Genomic DNA, 24,783 nt, shown 5'->3' on the forward strand with positions numbered 1-24,783 from the left:
TTTTCTTTTACCACGCATATGTAGACATTGCAATGAACATTAGGTCATTAAAATTGACTTGAAAGTCAAGGACAGGTCATGGAATTTTAGTTGTAAAAATGTGTATGAACCCTGTATTTAGCACTGAAGCAGCTGTCGCCTCACAGCAATATGGTCCCTGGTTTAAGCCTCGGCTGGGCAAGTTGGCGTTTCTCTGTAGAGTTTGCATGTTCTCCCTAAATTGTTCGTAGTATATGTGTGTGAATAAGAGTGAATGGGTGTTTCCCAGTGATGGGTTGCAGCTGGAAGGGCATCCGCTGCGTTAAACATATGCTGGATAAGTTGGTGGTTCATTCCACTTTGGCAATCCCAGATTAATAAAGGGACTAAGCCGAAAAGAAAATGAATGCATGAATATGTGACTGAATCAAACACTTCTTGCAGTATTAAGGTTAACGATTACTTGATTAACTGATGGTAATTTATCAATCATGGGAGTTCTTGAAGATTGGCATGGCTAGTTTCGTGTGTGTGTGTGTGTGTGTGTGTGTGTGTGTGTGTGTGTGTGTGTGTTGTCCTCACAGGCTTCAGTGCAGATGAAAGCTTTTCTGTCTGCAGGTGTGGAGTTAATGAACGCTACACACAATCATCACTCCTGGCCTGCAGTTACACTAATTACAGCGATCAGTTACTCTGCAAACTCTCTCTCTCTCTATCACTGTCTGTCTGTCTCACTGTGTCCATCTCTGTGTGCTGTCAGCCTCACTCACACACACACTCACATGTAAACACACAGTCACTCCTATATGTGTTCAACACTCATTCACACACACCTGAGAACACACACTCTCAAACACTTGCACACATTCAAACTCACACCCTCACAAACACACTTATTTACACACACACACACAGTTTTCCTCATGGGGAACAAACAAAGGTTCCCACAAAGTCAGAAATAACTTGTACTCCTATACTTGTGGGGACATTTTGTGTCAGTGTTATAAATACAAAGTATGTACACATACACACGCACATACACCCTCAATTGCGTTTCTCACACACACACACCTGAGAACACACACTCGCTCAAACGCTCACTCATTCACACACATGCTGAAAAATACTCACACACTAGCAAACACACACTCACTCACACACACACACACACAAACACACAGTCATATGCAAACACACGGTCACAAAGAAGACACTCATACTTGCCTGCGCACACACACACACACACACACACACTCTTGCTAGTGTGCACACTCACACACACTTGAAAACACACACAAACACTTATTTACACTCACAGTTGTTCACTCACTCACACAGGCTCACACACTCGCATGCAAACAGTGACAAAAAGAGACACTTATGCACATGCACACACACACACACTCACTCGCCCACTTAAACATTCACACCAACACTTAAACACACATTTGCTTGCACAGACTCACGCACACAAGCTTTCACACACATTTATTCACTCACACGCGCACACACACATCACACACACACAGTCACGCACACATGCACATACACTCACATGCCCACTCATACACACAAACACACTGAAACTTGCACACTCACTAATTCACACAGATAAACACACACACACACACTCAAACACTTGCATTTACACACACTCATTCACTCACTTTCACACAGACACACTCGCTCATACACAAACACACTTGCATGCATGCACACTCATACACACACACATACCCAAACTTGCACACTCACTCACTAGACACACTTTCAAACACACTCACTTGAACATATGAACAAACACTTACACACTCGCATGCAACAGACTCACTCACAACCACTCATTCACTCCTACACATACACACTCAATTATTTACTCATGTACACACACTCTTGCTCGCAAACACACACTCATACACGCACTCAAATTCAATAGCTCGCACAGATTAACACACACACTTTCAGACACACTCACTGAAACACACACATAAAGTCTGTCTGTCATGTCTGGATGTGTGTATGTGTGTGTGTGTATGAGTGTTTGCTGATTCGCTGCTCTGCGTTTGTTACATTTACACTTGATTGATTCCTGAGCCCTCATTGGATTAATTAACGGCTCTATTTATAGTGTGAACGGCCGAATTTGTTTGCGCTCACGTCGTGTAATTATGAAGTTTTCCTTTGAAGTCGACACGAAATGCCATTTATGACTAATATCATCTAACAGAAACATTTAATGAGGAACAAAATGCTTTATTTCTTATCAATTAATGGGCTTCATGCCAGCTTGCAGTGGACAAGTTTTTAAAAATGTAATATAATTTGCTATTGATGTCGTAGTCATATTATGTTGTGTATTAAGCCTGTTGCAATAATGGTTTTTGTTGTAAGATATATCGCACCGAAATATATTGCGATAAACATTATTATTGTCATTTTAAGACAATTTTATGCCGTTATATAATGCAAATATATTATAGAATATTATAGAATATCAATATATTATCATCACGATGCAAGTACACTCTTTCAAATAACACGTCATATTTGACCTTTTGAGAATATTTCATTTAATTCTAGTCATTTTAACAGTTTAATAATCAGCCATTGGAATCAGAATGTCAAAACGCTTATCAAAAGGCTTTTTAAAAGGAATGACGGTGAATGAAAGTTATTAGTAATCAGATTCTCTTTAGTAAACTGCATTCATGTCAAACGCCTGCGTGTCAGCGTAATGGCAGATTCAAAACAGGACTAACAAATAAATAACTGACTGAATATTGTGGAGGTTAGTGTATACTCCATCAGCTGTTTTGTGTCTGTCAATTTTGCGTTTAGTTAAAGAATTAAACTATTAACTATTAAATACATTATAGAATATTATAGAATGTCAATATATTATCATCACGATGCAAGTACACTCTTTCAAATAACACGTCATATTTGACCTTTTGAGAATATTTCATTTAATTCTAGTCATTTTAACAGTTTAATAATCAGCCATTGGAATCAGAATGTCAAAACGCTTATCATAAATAAAGAATAGAGTAAGTAGAGTAAAAGTAATAGAGGCTGTCATATCTGCTAGCAGATCTACTTTCAGCTGTCAGACACCCACATGAAAATATACAATAGTAATTTACAGTAAATACTATAGTGTTTTTAACCATACTGACTCCTCCAATAAAGATAGAGATGTTGCTAGAATTGTTTTTATGAGTTGGTGATATATATTGCATCACCAAAAGTGGTTGAGCTCATGTCCATGTGTTGTGTGATAAGTATAGGTGGGCATAGATTATTTTTTTTAATCTAGATAATCTCACTGTAATCTTAAATTAATTAATCAATTAAAATGGCTTGTTTGGATTCTGCTGAAGGCATTTAGAATGTGTGTGCTACCCAAATAATGACTAAAAGTAAGTCTTTGAGAACGGATTTCTCAAGCCAGGTGTCGCATTAGATCAGGGGCTCATCTCCTGTTTCCAAAATGCATCACAAACTGCTTGAGAAACTGTTTTACTCTGATAATTGGTGATGGAAAAAAATGATGTTCAATAAGATGTACTTGTGTTTACTAACTGTTTATTCAGTTAAACATGAGTGTTGACCTGTAGGCCTACAAAAGAGCTCTAAACAGTGATTTTTGATGACCTTAATCTGACTAAAGTCAAAACTGAATTAAACAGAAATTGAATTAAGACATGTGGAGTCTGCAGATATTAGTGGCATCACTGAAGTAAACACCACATTAAAACTATTACCGTCATGTAGGACTTTTTTGCCACATTTAAATCCACACACACTTACACCGCAAAATGCAGAGTTTTTTTTTTCTTCCATTTTGCGTGCATTATTAAATTCCATAACACTCTCACCAGTCCTTACCCCTTATTTGCGTCTAATACCCCTGTTTGTCACGAGAGCCTTAAAGAAATGTTCGTGAGTGAAAGTGCCGAACTGCCACCCAAAATTACAGGAAACTCTTCCATGAAAGCACTTCACGTAAACACCTTAATTATATTATAATCTATTAAAACAAATAACTAGACTACAGATGTCCATGTAAGCGTAGTCAGTTGTGTCTTTGAAATAAGTGAAAGATCCAGAAGGGAATCCTGCTGATTTGATTAAGAAGAGCACTTTTTTTGTCAGACGGCTCAGCATTCGAGTAAAACATATACAAATAAAATGGACCAGGTGCTTTTTAAAAGGAATGACGGTGAATGAAAGTTATTAGTAATCAGATTCTCTTTAGTAAACTGCATTCATGTCAAATGCCTGCGTGTCAGCGTAATGGCAGATTCAAAACAGGACTAACAAATAAATAATTGACTGAATATTGTGGAGGTTAGTGTATACTCCATCAGCTGTTTTGTGTCTGTCAATTTTGCGTTTAGTTAAAGAATTAAACTATTATGGCGCACAGCAATGTTTTGTGTCTAATATTTGTGTTTTGTGTGCAAGTAGCCAGATAATAAGCAGGATAAAGTACATCAAGGATGGTTGTTTTCATATAAAAAAGCACAGGCAACCTCCTATATGTACTTTATCCTTTACATAATATTGATTTTATAATTGAGTGTCACTTTTATTTTAGAATTAGTTTATAGCAATTCCCAAACTCCTGTTCTTGATCTACTACTGTTTATCTGTGCATATATAGGCTAAAGTTAACATGTTAGTCCTAATGGCATTCATTCAGTTTCCTTCAGCTTAGTCCCTTATTTATCAGGGGTCGCCACAGCGGAATGAACCACTAAATATTCCACCTTATGTTTTATGTAGTGGATGCCCTTCTAGCTGCAACCCAGTACTGGGAAACAAATACATACACTATGGCCAGTTTGAATCTATAGCTTATGTGTTTGCACTGTGGGGGAAACCGGAGCAACCGGAGGAATCCCACGTCAACACGAGGAGAACATGCAAACTCCACACAGAAATGCCAACTGGCTCAGTCGGGACTCAAACCAGCAACCTTTTTGCTGTGAGGTCACCGTGCTAAACTAAGAGCCACCGTGCCGCCTTTAATCACATTCATTCACCAATAAAAAGCATTGTTTCAGAGCCCAAGAGAGTGTTTGATATACATTATGAACCTGTATTTGATTTCATGCTGATTCTGAGGTGCAGAGTTACATAAATCAATGTTACAGGAGAGTCTGAATCATGCCATTTTGTTTCCGAGAACAACTTGTGTTGATTTAGTTGAAGAGGGCTTTTAGTTTGCTGCTAATCAGCACGCGCACACACATTTAGCAGCCATTCTGTGTGTGTAATGCCGAGTTCAGACTGCATGATTTTCAAAGTAGTCGTGTCACAGATGTGTTCACACTGCATGGCTATCTGGGCTTGCGTTTCGTCGCTGCTTTGTTTACACTGCAAGATGGTTCGGCGACAGGGACTTTCACATTGCATGACTTTACTATAGGGAGAATCGCCGACAACTTCGTCCAAACTACGTCTCACAGCCAAAAACACGTGGTATATCTTTTGTTATTAACTACATAATGAGAAAGAAGCCTTTAATGGCGTAGAACTTGTACATGTTTGCTCACCTGGGTTTAAAGGGAAGCCTTTTCTCCTCAACGTTGATAATAAACTAATTTCTTTCTGTATGAAACGTCAAACAGACACGGGTGCTCCTGAGTCCTGTCAAACCTCCGCTAGTTTTTCCTCTATTTCGTGGGTCCAATTAAACCGAAAAAGAGCGCTTTTAACTTCTCCCCCAGCCTCCCGCTGGCCTGCAGCAGGTATACACATACACACACACGTGAAAAGCTGCTCTCTCATTGGCTGTAGGCGATCGCCGATGTTATTTTCAGTCAAAACTCAATTCACACGGCATGATTTGAATCGCCGACAGCTCCAGATATTCAGCACGCCAAATATCTCACAGGCATCGGCGACTCATCTGTGATTCTCTCAGATCGCGTCTTTGATCGTTCATACTGTGTGATTGTCACTCACGTGCACGATCAGCGATTTGCCTGAGATTTCAGGCATTTGTCGGCGATTTCTCAAAACCTGTCGGCGAGCCAAAATCGGGGCTAAAATCACGCAGTCTGAACTAGGCATAACTGAGGATGAAATGCATGTCAGGAGTGAGAGAGAGAGAGCAGTTCTTGTATCTTTTGAAGGGCCGTGACTTTAAAAAAAGATTCTATTTTAGAATGTGTTTCCGTGACGACCTGTACAGACTGCTTCCTGTAAGCTCTATTTGGAATGGAGATTCTACAAATGTTTCCATAATGTGTGAATTGTGAGTCAAACAGGGTTCAGGTGTTGAACTGGACATTCAGTTTAGAATGATCCTGATACACCTACAAAAATCTGACATGCTTATGACGGGCGACGCAGTGGCGCAGTAGGTAGTGCTGTCGCCTCACAGCAAGAAGGTTGCTGTTCGAGCCTCAGCTGGGTCAGTTGGAATTTATGTGTGGAGTTTGCATGTTCTCCCTGCGTTCGCGTGGGTTTCCTCCGGGTGCTCTGGTTTCCCCCACAGCCCAAACACATGTGGTACAGCTGAATTGGCTAGGCTAAATTGTCTGTAGTGTATGTATGTTAATGAGTGTGTATGTGTTTCCCAGTGATGGGTTGCAACTGGAAGGGCATCCGCTGCATAATACATATGCTGGATAAGTTGGCAGTTCATTCCGCTGTGCTGACCACAGATTAATAAAGGAGCTAAGCTGAAAAAAAATGAATGAATGAATGAAACAAGCTAGATTAGGCGTCACGGTGGCACAATGGTTAGCACAAATGCCTCACAGCAAGAAAGTTGCTAGTTCAAGCACCAGCGGGGTCAGTTGGCATTTCTGTGTGGAGTTTGCATGTTCTCCCTGTTTGAGTGGGTTTCCTCTGGGTGCAAACACAAACACATCCAAACACATGCGCTATAGGGGAATTGAATAAGCTATATTGGGCGTAGTGTATGTGTGTGTGAGAGTGTGTATGGAAGGGCATCCGCTGCGTAAAACATATGCTGGATAAATTGACGGTTCATTCCGCTGTGGCGACCCCTGATTAATAAAGGGACTAGAAAAGAAAATAATTGAATGAATGTTTATGACATTTTTGGTAAAGGATCATTTGAGCATCACATGAGAAAAACCGCATGCTAAACTCAAAAATTTTTTTGTAAGGGGAATTTGGGGTTATTATTGTGAACGGAAACTAAAATACCTCCAAGAACAACAATAAAAAGGGAACACTTTACAATAAGGGTCTATTAACTAGTGCTAATTGATGTATGTACTAACATAAACTATTAGCCATACATTTGTTACAGTAAGGCTCAATCCCAAATCTATTTTTGTACCCCTACCCCTTCCCCATGGCCCTTGAAACAGAGTGTGAAGGGGAAGGGCTTCAAAATTTACCCCTCAGAAACGGGACAGCACTACAGCACCTGCACACGTCATCATATGTTAACGTGATCTCTTTCTTCATATGAGATCAGACGATCACGACTGCTGTAGTTATTCCAGTTGCGTTTTTTTTTGTATTTATCTTCAGGAAACAAATGAAGGCAACAATATCATGTTATCATTATAATGTGGCAATAAGATCATAACTGTACTGTATATTTACACTGTGGCCATATTCATCAATTTAAACACACAAAAACAACATGAACATTATAGCAGAAACTGTAAAAAGCCCATTCCCAGCCACTAGACTTTTCTGACAGGGGATTCGAGTCAGAATGTTGTGGAACTGCTGTACAAGAGTTTTTATTAGGGATTATAGATAGCTAAATTTAGCGATTTTTATTTATTTATTTATTTTTATTTATTTTTATTTTTTTTAAAGCATGACGGTAAAGCATAAACGTGGTTATGAATGTATTAAAACGAGTTTGTTTAATGTTTAAATTCATAATAATGAAAAAATTACTAATCTGTGGAACTCTTTACCTCAGTGCGCAGCCATGCTGCCACTGTAGCTGTAGAAATTTTCTTACCCCTTGGTTTTAAGTGTGGTCCTGAAAAATCCCAGTTTGAAGGGGTATCTACCCCTTCCCTATAGTCCTACGCCTTCAAGCTAAAGAGAATTGGGAGACCATTCTACCCCTTAGACCTTCCCCTTACCCCTACCCCTTGTTTTGCGCTTTCTTTCGAAGGGGTAGGTGGAGTGGCTAAGGGGTGGAATTGAGATTGGACCTTGGTATTTTCTTTGTTAATGGGAATACAGTTGTTCATTGTTCATTCGATGCATCAACTAATTTGTATTTATTTTTTATTTTTTTACTTTATTAAACAAGAAAGTCTCATTGAGATTTAAAATCTTTTTGTTTGTTTGTTTTAAATTTTAACAAGCACAGCTTTGGGTTTTAATGATGCATTAATAGGTCAATTTATTAATTTACTAACAAATGATTAAATACTGTACAAGTATTGTTCATTCTTAGTTCAAGTAATAAATTAATTAACATTAAATAATGGAACCTTATTGTAACGTCTAACCAAAAAAAAAAAACTTTATATTTACCATTATTTATTTATATATATATATATATATATATATATATATATATATATATATATATATATATATATATATATATATATATATATATATATATATATATATATATATATATATATATATGTATGTATGTATGTATGTATGTATGTATGTATATATATGTATGTGTGTGTGTGTCATTTTATTTTATTACAGAGAATTATTAGCCCCCTTTGATTTTTTTTTTTCTTTTTTAAATATTTCCCAAATGATGTTTAACAGAGCAAGGAAATGTTCACAATATGACTGATAATATTTTTTCTTCTAGAGAAAGTCTTATTTGATTTATTTCAGCTAGAATAAAAGCAGTTTTAAATTTTTTGAACACCATTTTAAGAACAAAATTATTAGCCTCTTTAAGCTATATATTTTTCTCGATAGTCTACAGAGCAAACCACTGTTATACAATAACTTGCTTAATTACACTAACCTGCCTAGTTAACCTAATTACCCTAGTTAAGCCTTTAAATGTCACTTTAAGCTGTAGGAGTGTCTTAAAAAATCTGTAAAATATTATTTACTGTCATCATGGCGAAGATAAAATAAATCAGTTATTAGAAATGAGTAATTAAAACTATTGTGATTAGAAATGTGTTGAAAAAATCTGCTCTACGTTAAACAGAAATTGAAATGAATTTCGGGCTTGACTATATATTCATAAATACAGTTTTATTACGTTTTATATATTATTCCATGAATTTCCCAGAGCATAATTTATATGCATGTTTAACCTCCTAGGGCTTGAGTGTCCACATACGTGGACAGCACATTTTAGCTCTTAAGTGGCTGTTTAAAATACTTTAAATGTTTTATATTTTGTTACAGACACACAGTGTCATCCTGCAACTGTTTTGCGGCATATTAAAAGTCCCAAACACCATTTTAACTGTCCAAAATGGGGAAAAAATGCTGTTTTTACTCTCTAGTAGTAAAAAAAAAAAAAAAACATGCATTCCAAAAATCAGTGTTTTATGTAAATTCGGACCACGAGTTCACATGTATGGACATCATTTTTTTTCTAAAAGTACATCATATCAAAAGATGAAACTTAACTTTTTATTCTAATCAGGTTCCAATAAGCCTAAACAGCAAAGAGAAATAAAAAATGCATGTAAAAAAACACCTTGGGCCTTAAGAGGCTAAAACAAATTTAAAAAACTGTTTTACATTTTAACATTATAATGTGATAATATAAAAAAATGTAAGAAGTTCAAAACATAAAATAGATAACATTTCGATCAATGGTAATAAAATCACTTTGTTTGCTCCACATTGTGATCCTTGTTCATTCAACAAAAACACTGAAAACGCCATCTCATCTGATACAACCTGCATGAAACACAAACCTGACCTATCTCAAGACATTGAAAAGGCAACAGAAAATCAGCAATGTGCCATAATTCTCCAATTTCCTTCATACTTTCAGGAGGCTTCATGTATATTTGAGAAACTATAATTATTAGTGACACTGGTGGCCAATCAGTCTACTGCAGCTTATTGCTTGCACTCATGATTGTGCAAATGTAACATAAAATAAAAAAGAGACTAAATGAGATTCAATGTCATTTGGTACCAAATACTGATTACAAACATCCAGACGCATTTGATGATGTGTATATGAATAGGAAAAAAATATAGCCATATGGATCTGTTCACATATACGTATGCATTCACTCTTCATAGGCATTTTTAAATAAGATGTACACTGTAAAAAATTATTACTTTAAAATAAATGAGTAAACCTGTTTAATTTAAAACGATTAGTTTACTTTACTTAAAATAAGTGAGTAAACCTGTTGCTTTTAAAATAAGTTGACTTTAAATTTGTGAGTAGACCTGTTGCTTTTAAAGCGATTAGTTAATTTTACTTGAAATAAGCGAGTAAACCTGTTGCTTTTAAAATGATTAATTGACTTTACTTAAAATAAGTAAACCTGTAAAACAATTAGTTGACTTTACTTAAACCTGTTGCTTTTAAAACAATTAGTTGACTTTACTTAGAATAAGTGAGTAAACTGGTAAAACAATTAGTTGACTTTACTTAAACCTGAGGATTTTAAATGGATTAGTTTACTTTACTTAAACGATTAGTTGACTTTACTTAGAATAAGTGAGTAAACCAGTTGGTTTTAAAATGATTAATTGACTTTATTAAAATAAGTGAGTAAACCTGTTGCTTTCAAAACGATTAGTTGATTTTACATAAAATAAGTGAGTAAACCTGTAAAATGATTAGTTGACTTTACTTTTAAAAAGTGTAGTAAAACCATTGCTTTTTAATCAATTAGTTGACAAAACTATTAGTTGACTTTACTTAAAATAAGTGAGTAAACCTGTTGCTTTTAAAATGATTAGTTGATTTTACTTAAACCTGATGCTTTTAAAACAATTGGTTGACTTTACTTAAACCTGTTGCTTTTAAAACGATTAGTTGACCTTACTTAGAATAAGTGAGTAAACCTTTTGAATTAAACATGATTAGTTGACTTTACTTAGAATAAGTGAGTAAACCTTTTGAATTAAACATGATTAGTTGACTTTACTTAGAATAAGTGAGTAAACTTGTAAAATGATTAGTTGACTTTACTTAGAATACGTGAGTAAACTGGTAAAATGATTAGTTGACTTTAATTAAAGTAAGTGAGTAAACCTCTTTCTTTTAAAATTATTAATTTACTTTACTTAAAATGAGTAAACCTCAAAAGTGATTAGTTGGCTTTACTTAAAAGAAGTGAGTAAACCTGATGCTTTTAAAACGATTAGTTGACTTTACTTAAAATGAGTAAACGATTAGTTGACTACTTAAACCTGATTAAACCTGAATTTTAAAATAAATGTCTAAGTGAATTAACTGAATAAGAACGTGAATTAAAATGAAATGTGAATGATCAACGAAAATCAACGTAACAGTTACAAGCTACAGTGGGTTACCCCAATTACACTTCTAATGCAATTAGTTTACCAGCTTTTTAAAGTGAAGTAAAATAATCCCTTTTTACAGTCTAGTGCACTTCAATAGAGCTCAATGACAGAACACACATTTGTTAGCAAAGTAAATTGGGCCATTTTGCATTTGATGATGCCTTTAAATGCCAAATGTGTTATTCACAAGGCAAGGGCAAGCAATCACAGAAAGACAAATCGAAAATACCCACAAATCTGCTTTTTACACCCTTGGTTTGCACCTCAAGTACGTGGGATGAATGTTAGTGAATGTGTTTAACGCCGCAGTCCCAGCTGAAGAGAGAGAACAGCTGAATCATTACACTTTTTTCTGATGCCTCGTCCTCTTCTGTCTCTCTCAGTGTCTGAACAGCGGATTCTTTAGCATCGATGGAAACGAGGACGATCCTGCAGATGTAAAATTCTCCATCGCCTTAAAAAGCGCACGGCAGAAAAGAAAAAAGAGAAGGAGAAAGAAAGAGAGAGAGAGAGGAGGAGCCTGCTAAGGTATAATTCGCTATCGCTCTTTTCCCTTAAATAAACCCTTACAGAACTGACCACAGTAGCCATAGCTTCAACCCAAAATACCAGTGTGACTACAGTTAATCTGAGGCAGCCACCATTGTCATTAAACACTAAATGCAAAGAAATTGAAAAGCTTAAAATAATGTTCGAAGAACATGCTGTTATTAATTATAAAAGTAATCATTTTTGTTACACTTGTCTATCATACACAGCTCAATAACCCATTTAAGCCCAAGATGCCGAAGATGATAGTTGCCATTTTCCTTTTATAAGTAATATTCTACATGTTACCCATGTTTAATTGTTTGATTACATGTGGGCACACAACTAAATAAAATATTTCAAGAAAGAAAAAGAGGAATTGATTTTCTTTCTTTCTTTCTGTCACGTAAGGCTTTCAGCTACCCCTAATTCAGAATCCTGTCAAATAAAGTACATTTCCGTGTTACTAAAACTTACTTTTTGAAACTAGTCTGTGTTCCATCACTTTAAGACGAAGACATTAGTTCTTTGTCTTTTCATATTAATGAAATTATACGATACTTTTTGGATACTTTTTTAATGTAAATAAATAGAAAATGTGCTATGAATATGATCTGTTTAAAGCAGTTGTTTTAAGTTGTAGTTGACTTTAACTAAAGCGAGTGAACCTGTTGCTTTTAAAAGGATTGTTGCCTTTACTTAAAATGAGTAAACTTGTTGTTTTTAAAGCAATTATTTGGCTTAAAATAAGTGAGTAAATCTGTTGCTAATAAAATTATTGGTTGAGTATTTAAAATGAGTAAACCTGTTGCTTTTAAAGCGATTAGTTGACCTTACTTTAAGTGAGTAAATCTGTTGCTAATAAAATTAGTTGATCACTTAAAATAGTTGAGTGAACCTGTTGCTTTTAAAGCGATTAGTTGACTTTACTTAAAATAGTTGACTAAACTTCTTATTGAAACGATTAGTTGACTTTACTTAAAATAAGTGAGTAAATCTGTTGTTTTTAAAATTATTAGTTGAGTTTACTTAAAATAAGTGAGTAAACCTGTTGCTTTTTAATCGATTAGTTGACTTTACTTAAAATAAGTGAGTAAACCTGTTGCTAATAAAATAAGTTGAGTACTTAAAATAATTGAGTGAACCTGTTGTTTTTAAATCGATTAGTAGACTTTACTTAAAATAAGTGAGGAAATCTGTTGTTTTTAAAATCATTAGTTAACTTTACTTAAAATAAGTGAGTAAACCTGTCGCTTTTAAAACAATTAGTTGACTTAATATGTGTGAGTAAACATGCTGCTTTTAAAATGATTAGTTAAGTAAATCAAGAATACCAAGTTTTCTCCTATTCAGATTTTACATTGAAGGTATTCATCCACCAACAACTATAGTTGAACTATATTCAAATATTTTCTAGAAAAAAAATTAAAAACCTGGAGAAAATGAATGCAAAAGATGTTCATAGGACACTATTAACAAGGCAACGTGCATGAAACCATTCAGAAAGATTTGGGAACACTTGAGTTGAGCTTTAAAATTATTTTAAAAAATGAATAAAGATATTTGGTATTTAACATGAATATTAATGCAAATAGTAATATGCATATTTTATTATAATCCTATGTTCTGTATCTTTTTAATAGTGCTTTAAGGTAAATAGAAAATAGAAATAATCACAAATATGACTAAATATTGACAATAAAGTTATAGAAGAATAGAAAGTTAGGAAATAAATATAAAAACATCACATTTTTACAAATATAAAAACCAGAATGATCAAATCCTTGATATAGAAAATATGAACACTTAAAGCGTGTCTATTTTAAATTGCCAAAGCTTCTGAAAATGTTTGTTGGTGTCCCACTCGTGTATTTTCAAGTTATTTGAGGATCAGATGTCAGATAGTGACTCAACTTTTATTGTTAATTCCCTTGACACAAATGCAACTTTTAGCGGGTCTGAAATCATCCGAGTCAGTAAGTAGGCGGCCCTCGTGGCCTTAAAAGTGACCGGCCAGATTCGTGAGTGTGTGAGATGGCATAATTCTAGCTTAAACACTACAGAAAGGTCACTGCTTCTATTCCCGAGATATGCACGAATGCAATGTAAGCTGCTTTGGGCAAATAAAAATGTATATATATCACATGCATTAATGTAAATGCAAATGTTCTCGGGCTAAAGAACTGACAGGGAGGGAACAGCAGTATGTTTTGTGCATTGTTGTAGTTTAATTCAGTCTGTTATAATTTGCTGGCATGGGGCTCCTGGTCTTATTTCGGCAATCCGTGACAGAACAGGATGGAAATGTCACAGGCAGTTGTTCAGACTGTCATCTCATCCATTATTAATCGTTGAGTTTGACAGATCTGCAAAAAACTGTTGGTAGGTGTGACACGGCTGACCAAAATCAGGCTGTTTTGAGTCTGCTAGTGGACATCGGCTTAACAGTGACTGCTGGAACTATGGCCATTTGTTGGAAATGATGGCTACCATGGTGTATTTTTATGCGAAATTTAACACTAGAACCGCCATGGGGTCAATTTTTACCCATCACTTTTTTTTTACAATAGCACATAACAGAGCTTTTAATAAAGCATTCAAGCCTCCAAGTGATTGGCTGCATCTGAAATCGCATACTAGGTCTCAAACTGAAATTCATTCATTCATTTTCTTGTCGGCTTAGTCCCTTTATTAATCCGGGGTCGCCACAGTGAAATGAACCAACAACTTATCCAGCATGTTTTTACGCAGCGGATGCCCTTCCAGCTGCAACCCATCTCTGGAAAACAGCCACACACATACACTCATACACTATGGACAATTTAGCCTACCCAATTCTACCCAATACCCAAATACCCAACCTGTACAGCATGTCTTTGGACTGTGGGGGAAACAGGAGCACCCGGGGGAAACTCACGCGAAGGCAGGGAGAACATGCAAACTCTACACAGAAACGCCAACTGAGCCGAGGTTCGAGCCAGCGACCTTCTTGCTGTGAAGCACTACCTACTGCGCCACTGCGTTGCTAATATAAAACATTTACAATTAAATAAACATTTACAAACAGAAATTTTCTTCTTATATTATTAAACTTTTCACGTGTAGTCATGAACACGCTTGTTTGTAGAGCAAGTAGACTGACCATTTTTAACTGTTTATTATTTCTCCCGTTGGCAACTGAATTGGAAGGTCTAAAATTACAAAAACAAGCGCAAAATAGAGTCAATATAATGTCTCTACTTATAGGCTGCTTATGTTTTCATTTTACACGTTACTAGGCAGTGCCCTTCACTTACTGAAGTAGTATAAGAATGCAATTTGTGAGAGCTCTGAGGAATAGACGTGCGCCCGGTCCGCTCCCAAAAAACTTTTCCGTTTTGTCTTTTAACATCAATTTGTTGGTATCTGACAGTGTTCGTTTATCTACTGTTCTGTGACTTAATTTGCTTTTGAAATGTCAAAAGGAAGGGGCAGAGAGCTCAATAAAGAAGGAGAAAGCTCTCTTTTGCAGAATACTAACTTCACGTTAGCCGAGATTTGTGCGTTACATGACGACCTTAGAGCCTCAATCGCTGAAGACTTCAAAACATCTTTTAAAAGTTTGGCCAAACTAGATAGCATTCAATCCACGGTGGCTGATCATAATCTTCGCATCGGAAACCTTGATTCCGGTGCTACAGAGATTAGTCAGCAGCTCGATCACCTCGATGCTACGTGTTCGAGGCTCCAGAAGGACAACGAGTGGCTAAAAGCTAAAGTCTTCAATCTTGAGAGTCGCAGCCGGCGCCAAAATATTCGAATTGTGGGCTTACCCAAATCAATCGAGGGGCCGTGACTGATAACTTTTTTCCTCAGCTTCTTGTCAATGTCCTTGGTTCCCAGGTGTTAACCTTTACCACCCGAACTGCACAGAGCTCACAGTAGCCTCACACCTAAACCTGCACCAGGGCAGAGACCCTGACCTGTCATTCTGCGATTTCATAGCTTTTAAATGAAGGACTTGGTAATCCTTGAATCTCACAAAAAGGGTGAGCTGCTGTATGATGGCCATAAGATGCATATCTTTAAGGATTATTGCCCTGATGTTCTAAAACTTTGCGCCGACCATAAAGATGTGAAGTCTTTACTTTACAAATGTGGACTCAAGCCTTCTCTGCGCTACCTAACACTTCCTAACGGCCCATTCACACGAGGCTTCAGCGTCATCGCTTGACTGAAGGCGTGTTTGAAGTTGGGGCTGAAGCGATTGTCATAGAAGCGTCAGCCAATGAAATTCAGTCAGCAATAGGCCACTGTCTGAGCTGGTGTATTTGCATACAGCGATCTGATTGGCTGACGCTTCCATCGGTGCTTGAAAAGTTGAGCTTGTCCCAACTTCTGCAGCGAGCAACGCTTCGGAAGCGGCGCCAACGGATCCACAATGCAGTGACATCACCCATTCAAAGTGAATGGGAAGTGTTGACGCTGACGCCCCGTGTGAATGGGGTGTAACGGTGAGAAAAAATGACTGGCTTTGGTTGGAAGCTAACAATTTCATCTAGAGCTCGAACTAGTAGTTATATGGATTCTTCGATTATTCGAACTAGTAGTTGAATCAGATTCTTCAATGCCATTTTGGCCACCTTCCTCTCTAAGGATACTCTGGGATGTTGTCCCTGTGAATTTAGGATTCAAACCTGCTTAGTAAACAGACCTTTTGGTTTAAACTTAAGGGCGCACTCACACTATGCTATCCGAACCCTCCTCAGGCCTGTCTCCCGGATCGTTTGAGAAGTGTGAGTGCTCTGAATCGGGCTCAGGCATGGATCACTTGGCCAGCCTGAAGAGGTGTGCCAGAGCGCGGTTCACTTGGGCTTTGACATGGTATGCTTGTAGTGTGAGTGCAAAGTGCAGCTGAGCCCAAAACTGAAGACGAGACGTGACTTTTAAGGGACTGTTTGATATGTATTTATCAATCTTACTGTTCAATAAACACAAACTGTTGTAGATTATTAAAGACGCAAACCCCTCACTGCACGACAGCTGCACCTTTAGCAAACCTCTTAATTTCTGCAGCACAAGGACTTTAAGATTGTTTATGAGCATCAAAAGTGGCGGATCTGTTCGGCGAAATATTTGTCTGCGTCACTGTATATCAAACAACTAAAACTATATAACTAAAGAAATCTCCACTGTGCTGAGCGAGAGCGCTTCTTACTGAACAGCGCATCATCGATGACGTAAGTGTGCTCGGGCACGAATACAATGTGAGTGCGGGCCGTCATGGAAGACGAGAGTGGGGACATGCGTGCTGTACATAGTGCGAGTACGCCCTTAAAGCTAATTTTAGTTATAGTATCCTGACTTGTAGTTTATTTTCCTCTTTTGCATTACATATGTTGTTTTGGTTTTCCATCCTTCTACATGAAGAATGCAATTTGTGAATGCTGATTGGGTATTAGAAGCACAAAAGGGCATAAAGGCTGATGGTGGTGAAAGTAAGTGATGCATTCGGGTTCGCCTCTGTATCTGACGGGTTCATCTGACAGTGATCCAAACCCTCTGAGACACAACACAAGATCATATTTAGGTGTTTTAGCCGACTAACGAATGTTCAAATGTTATTGTTGTTCTCTTTTTATACTGTAAATTAGTAAACAAATGAATAATTAATTAGGTGAAGGTCTACACTTAAATTTTTCCACTGCACCCTACATCTTATGCAGTGTGGGAAATTATTGTTTATTATTGTGTATAGTCTAGTTTAGTCATTTAAATAACATGGGTTATCTTAATATATTATTAATGACATTGCATTGTAATAATAATAATGTAATCCTACCCAAATGTGTATTTCTTGCTTCTAACTCTCCTTGTTAGTGCAGACTTTAGCTTATAGCCTTCCATTCTGAAAGTGATTAACCTGCATAAAAAGTCTTGAACTAAAACAACAGAATATTGTTGATGACTAGACATTATCATTTCATGACCCCAGACACCTCTGTAACACAGTGGCATAATACAGCAAATTAATATGTGTTTTTTTTTTTTATTTGTGCATGTGTAAATTTTACCCACACTGAAAGTTTTAGGTATACAAGAACCTCTGGTGGTTCTAGTGTTAATCACAAATCTCAAACGTATCAACTTTTTTTCAGTGGTTAAACTGATGATTTTAACACGCTAAACATGAACTGATGCACAGTCAGCTCTCTTTCTCTCTCTTTCACTGGCTCGCATTCTTTCCTGGTTTCTCTCACCAGTACATTCATCGAGAGCAATGAAAGTGAGAGTTATTTAAGTACAACTCTAGATGGCGCTATGTGTGTCAGACTGTATGTAGATGGTTGTGAGTACATTACCATTATAGTTGTGACGATAACCGTCCTGTTCTCCATTGCGGAGTCATTGCCCATAGAGAGCTCATTCTGGACGAGTACCAATTTATCCAGGTCGTTCCAGTAACCGATCTGCAGATGATAGACGATAGGGTGATCAATCCTGTGTGTGTTTCTGAGCTTCTGGGTAAAATTACGACTTGTGTCTGTATAAATGTTTGCTTGTGTGTTGCAAGCGTGTTGTGTTTAGTGTCTGACCTTGCGGGGGCCGTTACTCTTTAGCTCAAAGACGTCCATGGTGTAGTTGACTCGACGTCCATAATGATCAAACTGGATATTTCCCGTGAGACCCTGGATTCTCACCTTTACATGCACACACACATAAAAAAAATCTTAGTAAGATTATATATGTCAATTTGGTGAGCATGGTGAGTCTGTTATTGACAGTTATTGAGACAGTTATTGTAACATGCTGAACATTTTGCCCCAAGTATCTTTCCCAATGTCCCACTCTCACCTTTTGTACAGTGACCCACACAGTTTTACGTGTGTTACCATTCAAGCTCATCCCATCTGATGTACATTGTCCCTCCCATCCTGACCTGTCATGAATCCGACCTACTTCAATTTTTCAGACCGTGTCCCACAAAGCCTGACCTGTTATAGCTTCACCAATTTTAACATTTCCACCAAATCTCAGCATTCAGGCAGCATCATGAAGTCTTACTGCTGCTCTCACCTTTCAGATAGTGCCCTGCCATCCCATTGGAGCTGCCTATAGTCCTTTTCATCCCCACTAGTTGCACACAGTGTCTCATGCAGTCCCCAGTTGCTCACTTCGACTAGTCGTACAGAGAACCCCCTCATCATTACCACAACTCCTACATCTAGCACAAAATTCTACCTTGTCCCACCTGTGGTTCAACTTCCCATTCACTTTCACCGTTTGTACTGATTCCCATCACTTCCACTCCAGAGTCCTGTCTAATCCCAAATGTTGTATGGATTTCCACCCCCTCTCACTTGTTTTACAGAATCCCATCCCTATTTCACTTGAGTGATGACATACCTTCAACTTTCAACTCCTGCCCAGACTTCTACTCGTTCTACAAAGTCTTGCCCACTCTTACCTGGCTTACAGCATCACATCAGCTCTCATTTGCCTCAGCACTATCAATTCTCACTTGTCATAAAGGCTTCCACCCACTTTCACCCCTTTTTTTTTTTTTTAACAGAGTCCCACCCAGTCCTGTCAATTGCACATAGTACCACCCCTCTCGCCTGACTCATGGAATGCCTTTACATATTACCTGGCACACTGCATACCATCAATTCTCATCTGGTTCACCTCATACCATCAATTCGCATCTGGTTCACCTCAAAACATCAATTCTCATGTTATACAAGCTCCTACCTGCTGTACAGTAACCCACCTGCTACCACCAGTTGCACAGACTAACACCCCAACATAGTCTCATCCACTCCCACTTATCATACAGAGTCCTATCCACCCCTATTAACTCTTCTGGCTTGTGTCGTAACTTGTATGTTGTAAGTTCACAACCAAGTTCACATGGTGCCCTGCCATCCCGTTGGAGCTGCCTACAGTCCTTTTTATCCCCACTAGTTGCACATAATGTCTCACACAGTCCCCAGTCGCCCACTCTGACCAGTCGTACAGAGAACCCCAGCCATTCCCACCCATCTCCCAACTGAATGGTACAGATTCTTACAAACTCCAACAAGTTTCACAAAATTCTACCCCGTCTCACCTGTGGTTCAACTTCTCATTCAATCCCACCATTTATACAGATTCCCATCCACTCCCACTTCAGAGTCCTGTCTAATTCCAAATGTTGTATGGATTTCCACCCCCTCTCACTTGTTTTACAGAATACCACCCTATTTCACTTGGGTGATGACATTCCTTCAACTTTCATCTCCTGCCCAGGCTTCTACTCGTTCTACAAAGTCTTGCCCACTCTTACCTGGCTCACAGCATCACATCAGCTCTTATTTGACTCGGCACTATCAATTCTGATTTGTCATGCAGGCTCCCACCAAATGCACAAATTCCCACCCCTCTCACCTGGCTTATGGAATACCTTCAAATATCACCTGGCACACAGCATACCATCAATTCTCATCTGGTTCACCCTCAAAACAACAGTTCTCATGTTATACAAGCACCTGCTGTACAGTATCCCACCTGCTACCACCTGTTGCACAGAGTACCACCTGTTATGTAGAACCCCACCCACTCCCTATTGTGTAGTATCCCACCCACACCCCCTTGTCATGTAGAGTCCTTCCTACTTGTTGTTTAGGCTCCTGCCCACTCCCACTTGTTTTGTAGAGTTCCGTCCAATCCCACTAGTTGTGACGCAGTCTGCCCACTCCCACTTGTCATGTAGAGTCCCGCTAATTCCCATTTCTTTGTTTAGAGTCTAGCCCACTTGCACCTGTTGGGTAGAATCCCACCTACTCCCACCTGTTTAGTAGAGTCCCACCCACTCCCACCTGTTGTGTAGAGTTCAGCCCACTCCCACCTGTTTAGAGTCCCACCTACTCCCACATGTTATGTAGAATTCCACTTACTCCTAACTGGAGTGTAAAATCCCACACACTCCCACCTGTTGTGTAGAATCCCACCTACTCCCACCTGTAGTGTAGAGTCCCACACACTCCCACCTGTAGTGTAGAGTCCCACACACTCCCACCTGTTGTGTAGAGTCCCACCCACTCCCACCTGTTGTGTAGAACTCCACCTACTCCCACCTGTGGTGTAAAATCTCACTCCCACCTGTTTAGTAGAGTCCCACCCTCACCCACCTGTTGTGTAGAGTCCCACCCTCACCCACCTGTTGTGTAGAGTCCCACCCTCACCCACCTGTTGTGTAGAGTCCCACCCTCACCCACCTGTTGTGCAGAGTCCCTCCCACTAAAACCTATCCTGCACAGTCCTGGCCACACCCACCTGTCATGTAGATTTTTGCCTACTTCCACTTGTTGTGCAAAGTACCGCCCACTCCATCTGCTATACAGAATCCCAGTCCCTCCCACTCCCATCTGTCATGTAGAGTCCATCCTACTCCCACTTGTTGTGCCTAGTACCTCCCACTTCGATCGGTTGTGCAAAATCCCACAGTCCTGCCCACTCCCACCTGTTGTGTAGAGTCCCGCCCACTCCAACATGTCATACAGATTGCCACCCACTTTTACCTGGGTTACATTGCCTGATCAACTCTCACCAGTCTTACAGAATTCCACCCCGCTCTCACCTGTTTCAGAGTTCGTTCCATGTCGATTCCCTGATTCCAAGGAGCAGCTGGGTTGGCCAGGCAGTCTCCAGCATTGCCTCTGCGAGAGATGTCGATCTTCTGTCTACGCAGATTCCGAAATGCCTCCGCCATCACTAGTACACCATCATACGTCAATGATGATGTATACTGAAGAGGTGAAAGGAAAGCTGCGTCTTAATTTCATTCACACTACATTACCCGTGCTTCCTGTTTACAATCCCATATCAAATATAATACTCAGTCAAGCTGTCCTAGCACCTAAAGTAAATGTAAATGCAACAGAGGGGGCATTCTAGGTGAACGCATTGATTATTGCCACTGCCTGCTGGCTTGTAAGGCTGTGCGCGTAATGCAGTGTGACATAAAACTGCAATGTAGCAACGCCACTACTTGTTACTGGAAAAGCTATTTAGCTGTAAAGCAGTACAGATTGTTGCTACAAAGCAGTAAAGATTCAGAGAGATTGCTGGGGAAAACAGTGCCGGGATCTCATTGCTTTTCTCTTTATGAGGTACCACCGGCAGTAAGTAAAAAAAAAAAAAAAAAAGGCTCAACCTCAAATAATCAAAATGGATGTTCATTTCTTCTTATTTCCATAAACAAATACAAAAGCTGGGCTATTTGCATGAGGAAATCCAGTCCAATAAAACCGAAGGAGTCTCAGCGGCTGGGTCCACACTGACACCAGTCTTTATGAATGAACTTGATCAGCGGAAATCAAGATTTATGGTTGTAGCAGAGGCATAATAACATCCAATTAACATTGAGGGAAAGACAAAAACAAACTACAATCATTAAAGTGGGAGTCGGCAAGTGAAATGAGGAAAATCAAGAGCGAGCGAAAGATGGAGATAGTCAAGGCTCTCGCTTGTAAAGTGTGCTCTAATGAACCCGTAAAGATTGGTCTGATGTTCCCTAGATAATTTATGGCTGGGACTGCAGGATGGAAGCGCCAATCAATGGGAGTAGAGAAGGAGCCCTATATTATTAACTGATGGCAAAAGCAACGTTCTTGAACTGAGGAAAGGAGGACGAGGTGAAGTTTATGCAGCACAAGATCATCTTAATGAGTACATTTGTTTTGTTTTCCAGTTAGGGTGAACTGTAACCCTTTTTGCGTGGTGCTTCCAGAGCTCATTATTTGATTTATTTCAACTTGTGCCCGGAAAGTTTTTTTATTGCACTCATTTGCAAGGTTTTCTTTAAATGCGTTTGTTCTGGGAAAAATAAGCATCAGTCTCTGGGTACCAGTTCCTCTTAAGGCTGCGGATTTGTTGTTTGAATAGCTAACTTCAATTTAAACGGTAGCTATGTTTCCATACAAAGATGTGAATTAGATTTGTATGCAAAGCTTGAATATTGGATAAATCATTTATGAATGAAGCATTGTTTCTACCCAATGAGTCAACGAGAACAAAACTGTCTTTTCATTATAACCTTGTGGCAAATATCAAAAATAAAAATGTAGTTTTGAGGTAAGAGAAGCCACTGTGGGACTATTTTCTTCTATAATAAATGAGTTGCGCCTCAAGATAAAGGCAAAACACAGTGAACGCAATGAGGTGGCTTTTGGGGGCGTGAGGTGCTCTATGGGAGCGCAGACAGATACTCAAGACAGTTCTAGAGGGAATACTAATATAATAATACTGAAGCACTGTGATGATGGACTTTAGCTGAAGCATTTTAGAACAAGCAAAACAACATTTCAGATGTTTTACAATGTACTCAAAATGCTAGTTTGTCCATTAATGATGTCTAGGCCCACACAGGATTTCTGCAGATTTTTAGCCCATCATTATAATTCTGTTTATTTAATTGAGTAAATGTGTAAATCAGAATTTATTCAGTTTTTATTCAGTAATTTGTTACTTTTTATTTTATATGTTAAGGTTTTAGTTATGATACTCCGCTGGATACTCCCAAAATAATTCCGCAGAAATCCGCAGATTTTTACCAAAATTCTCTGCAGAAATAGCAAAAAAACGTCCGCAGATTCCGTCTGGCCCTGATGATGTCCAATCCATAGACTGTAAAAGATACGGATGTAGTATCCGTGACATCACCCATATGTTTCTGAAAAGTGCAAATGAAGCTACAAGTAGGCGTGGCCAAGCGCTCCTTTTTTGTTCGTGCGTCCTGCTAGCATTTTGCTTAGAAGGGCTTTTCTTTAAGAAGCACTTGATACTTCATTGCAACTTGTTTGTGTTCTGACCACATGTGACTGGTTTTGTACTACAGGGTGGGCCATTTATATGGATACACCTTAATAAAATGGGAATGGTTGGTAATATTAATATGATACTTATAAAATGTGTTCAAAGTGCTGCCCATTGTGTTGGATTATCAATGCAACCCTCTTCTCCAACTCTTTAAACACTGATAGCAACACGGCAGGAGAAATACCAGCACAGGCTTCCAGTATCCGTAGTTTTAGATGCTGCACATCTTGTATCTTAAAACGGCTAAAGTTTGAGGAAAGCAATGGAAAGTACACAGGTTTGCAAACCCACTTAAAGTTACAAATAATAGCGCTGATAAGAGCGATCACGTGGCCAATGCCAGCTGAGACCAACCGAGTGTTTTCGGAGAGAGTGCTGAAAGACTCAAGCCTGTTTCACACTGCAGGCGTGGGCAGAGCGTGTTTTTTTTTGCCGTTCATGTTAACAGATTAGAGCTTTCATACTGCACGGAGAAGCAGTGCTTTATTAAAGTAGTGCGATTAGTTTCACCGCTGGTTCTATTTTTGCTGGTGCATTGATATTGACAATGACCAAAAACACATTGAATGAGCAATTTTACCTATTAACTGCATTGATAATAATACAGATTTTTATATATTCAATCAAACAAACTTAAACGATTAAAACGACAACAAATATTTAGTTGGGTCTGAACTACAAGACTTAAAAAATTTAAATAATATTAAACTAGCTTTAAACTAGTGGGGTTTTGAAATTAATGAATGCAAATAATCGTGATTATTTCTTAGATTATAATCGTACAACCAAAATTTATAATCGTTGCATCCCTACTTTCGTATTTGCTCCATGAGAGAGAGAGAGAGAGAGAGGGATGTTGACGCTTTGTCCAATCACACACATTTTTATCATCACGATCTGTTCAAACTAAATCACATGATTTATTTGATGTGCATGCTGGAGTTTATTTAGTAAATGTGTTTGTGTATCTGTATTTTTGCTTAT

General features: G+C 38.3%; 1 protein-coding gene and 1 long non-coding RNA gene across 15 annotated transcripts in view; one reads left to right on the top strand and one right to left on the bottom strand.

The window, feature by feature from the left end:
* gria4a (glutamate receptor, ionotropic, AMPA 4a) overlaps positions 1-24,783 on the bottom strand; it is a 202,852-nt gene that overhangs the window by 88,201 nt on the left and 89,868 nt on the right. For 9 of the 10 annotated variants that reach the window (XR_012390439.1, XR_012390438.1, XR_012390437.1 and 6 more), the window contains 3 exon segments: positions 21,560-21,727; positions 18,537-18,641; positions 18,303-18,410 (listed from right to left, as the gene is read on the bottom strand). Coding sequence is in view for 6 of the 10 variants with exons in the window: in XM_068213508.2 (XP_068069609.1) it covers positions 18,303-18,410; positions 18,537-18,641; positions 21,560-21,727 (381 nt within the window). In the remaining 4 variants the exon portion in view is untranslated. 10 annotated transcript variants of the gene reach the window in all.
* Positions 1-24,783, top strand: part of LOC141377928 (uncharacterized) — a 163,357-nt gene that overhangs the window by 49,089 nt on the left and 89,485 nt on the right. For 3 of the 5 annotated variants that reach the window (XR_012391109.1, XR_012391110.1, XR_012391111.1), the window contains one exon: positions 11,817-11,961. This is a non-coding gene — a long non-coding RNA (uncharacterized lncRNA). Of the gene's footprint in view, positions 1-11,816; positions 12,323-22,499; positions 23,058-24,783 lie in introns of those variants that run through there. The other 2 variants (XR_012391113.1, XR_012391112.1) reach the window with 2 other exon arrangements.

The sequence above is a fragment of the Danio rerio genome, chromosome 15 (genome assembly GCF_049306965.1).
Source record: "Danio rerio strain Tuebingen ecotype United States chromosome 15, GRCz12tu, whole genome shotgun sequence".
Classification (NCBI taxonomy): domain Eukaryota; kingdom Metazoa; phylum Chordata; class Actinopteri; order Cypriniformes; family Danionidae; genus Danio; species Danio rerio.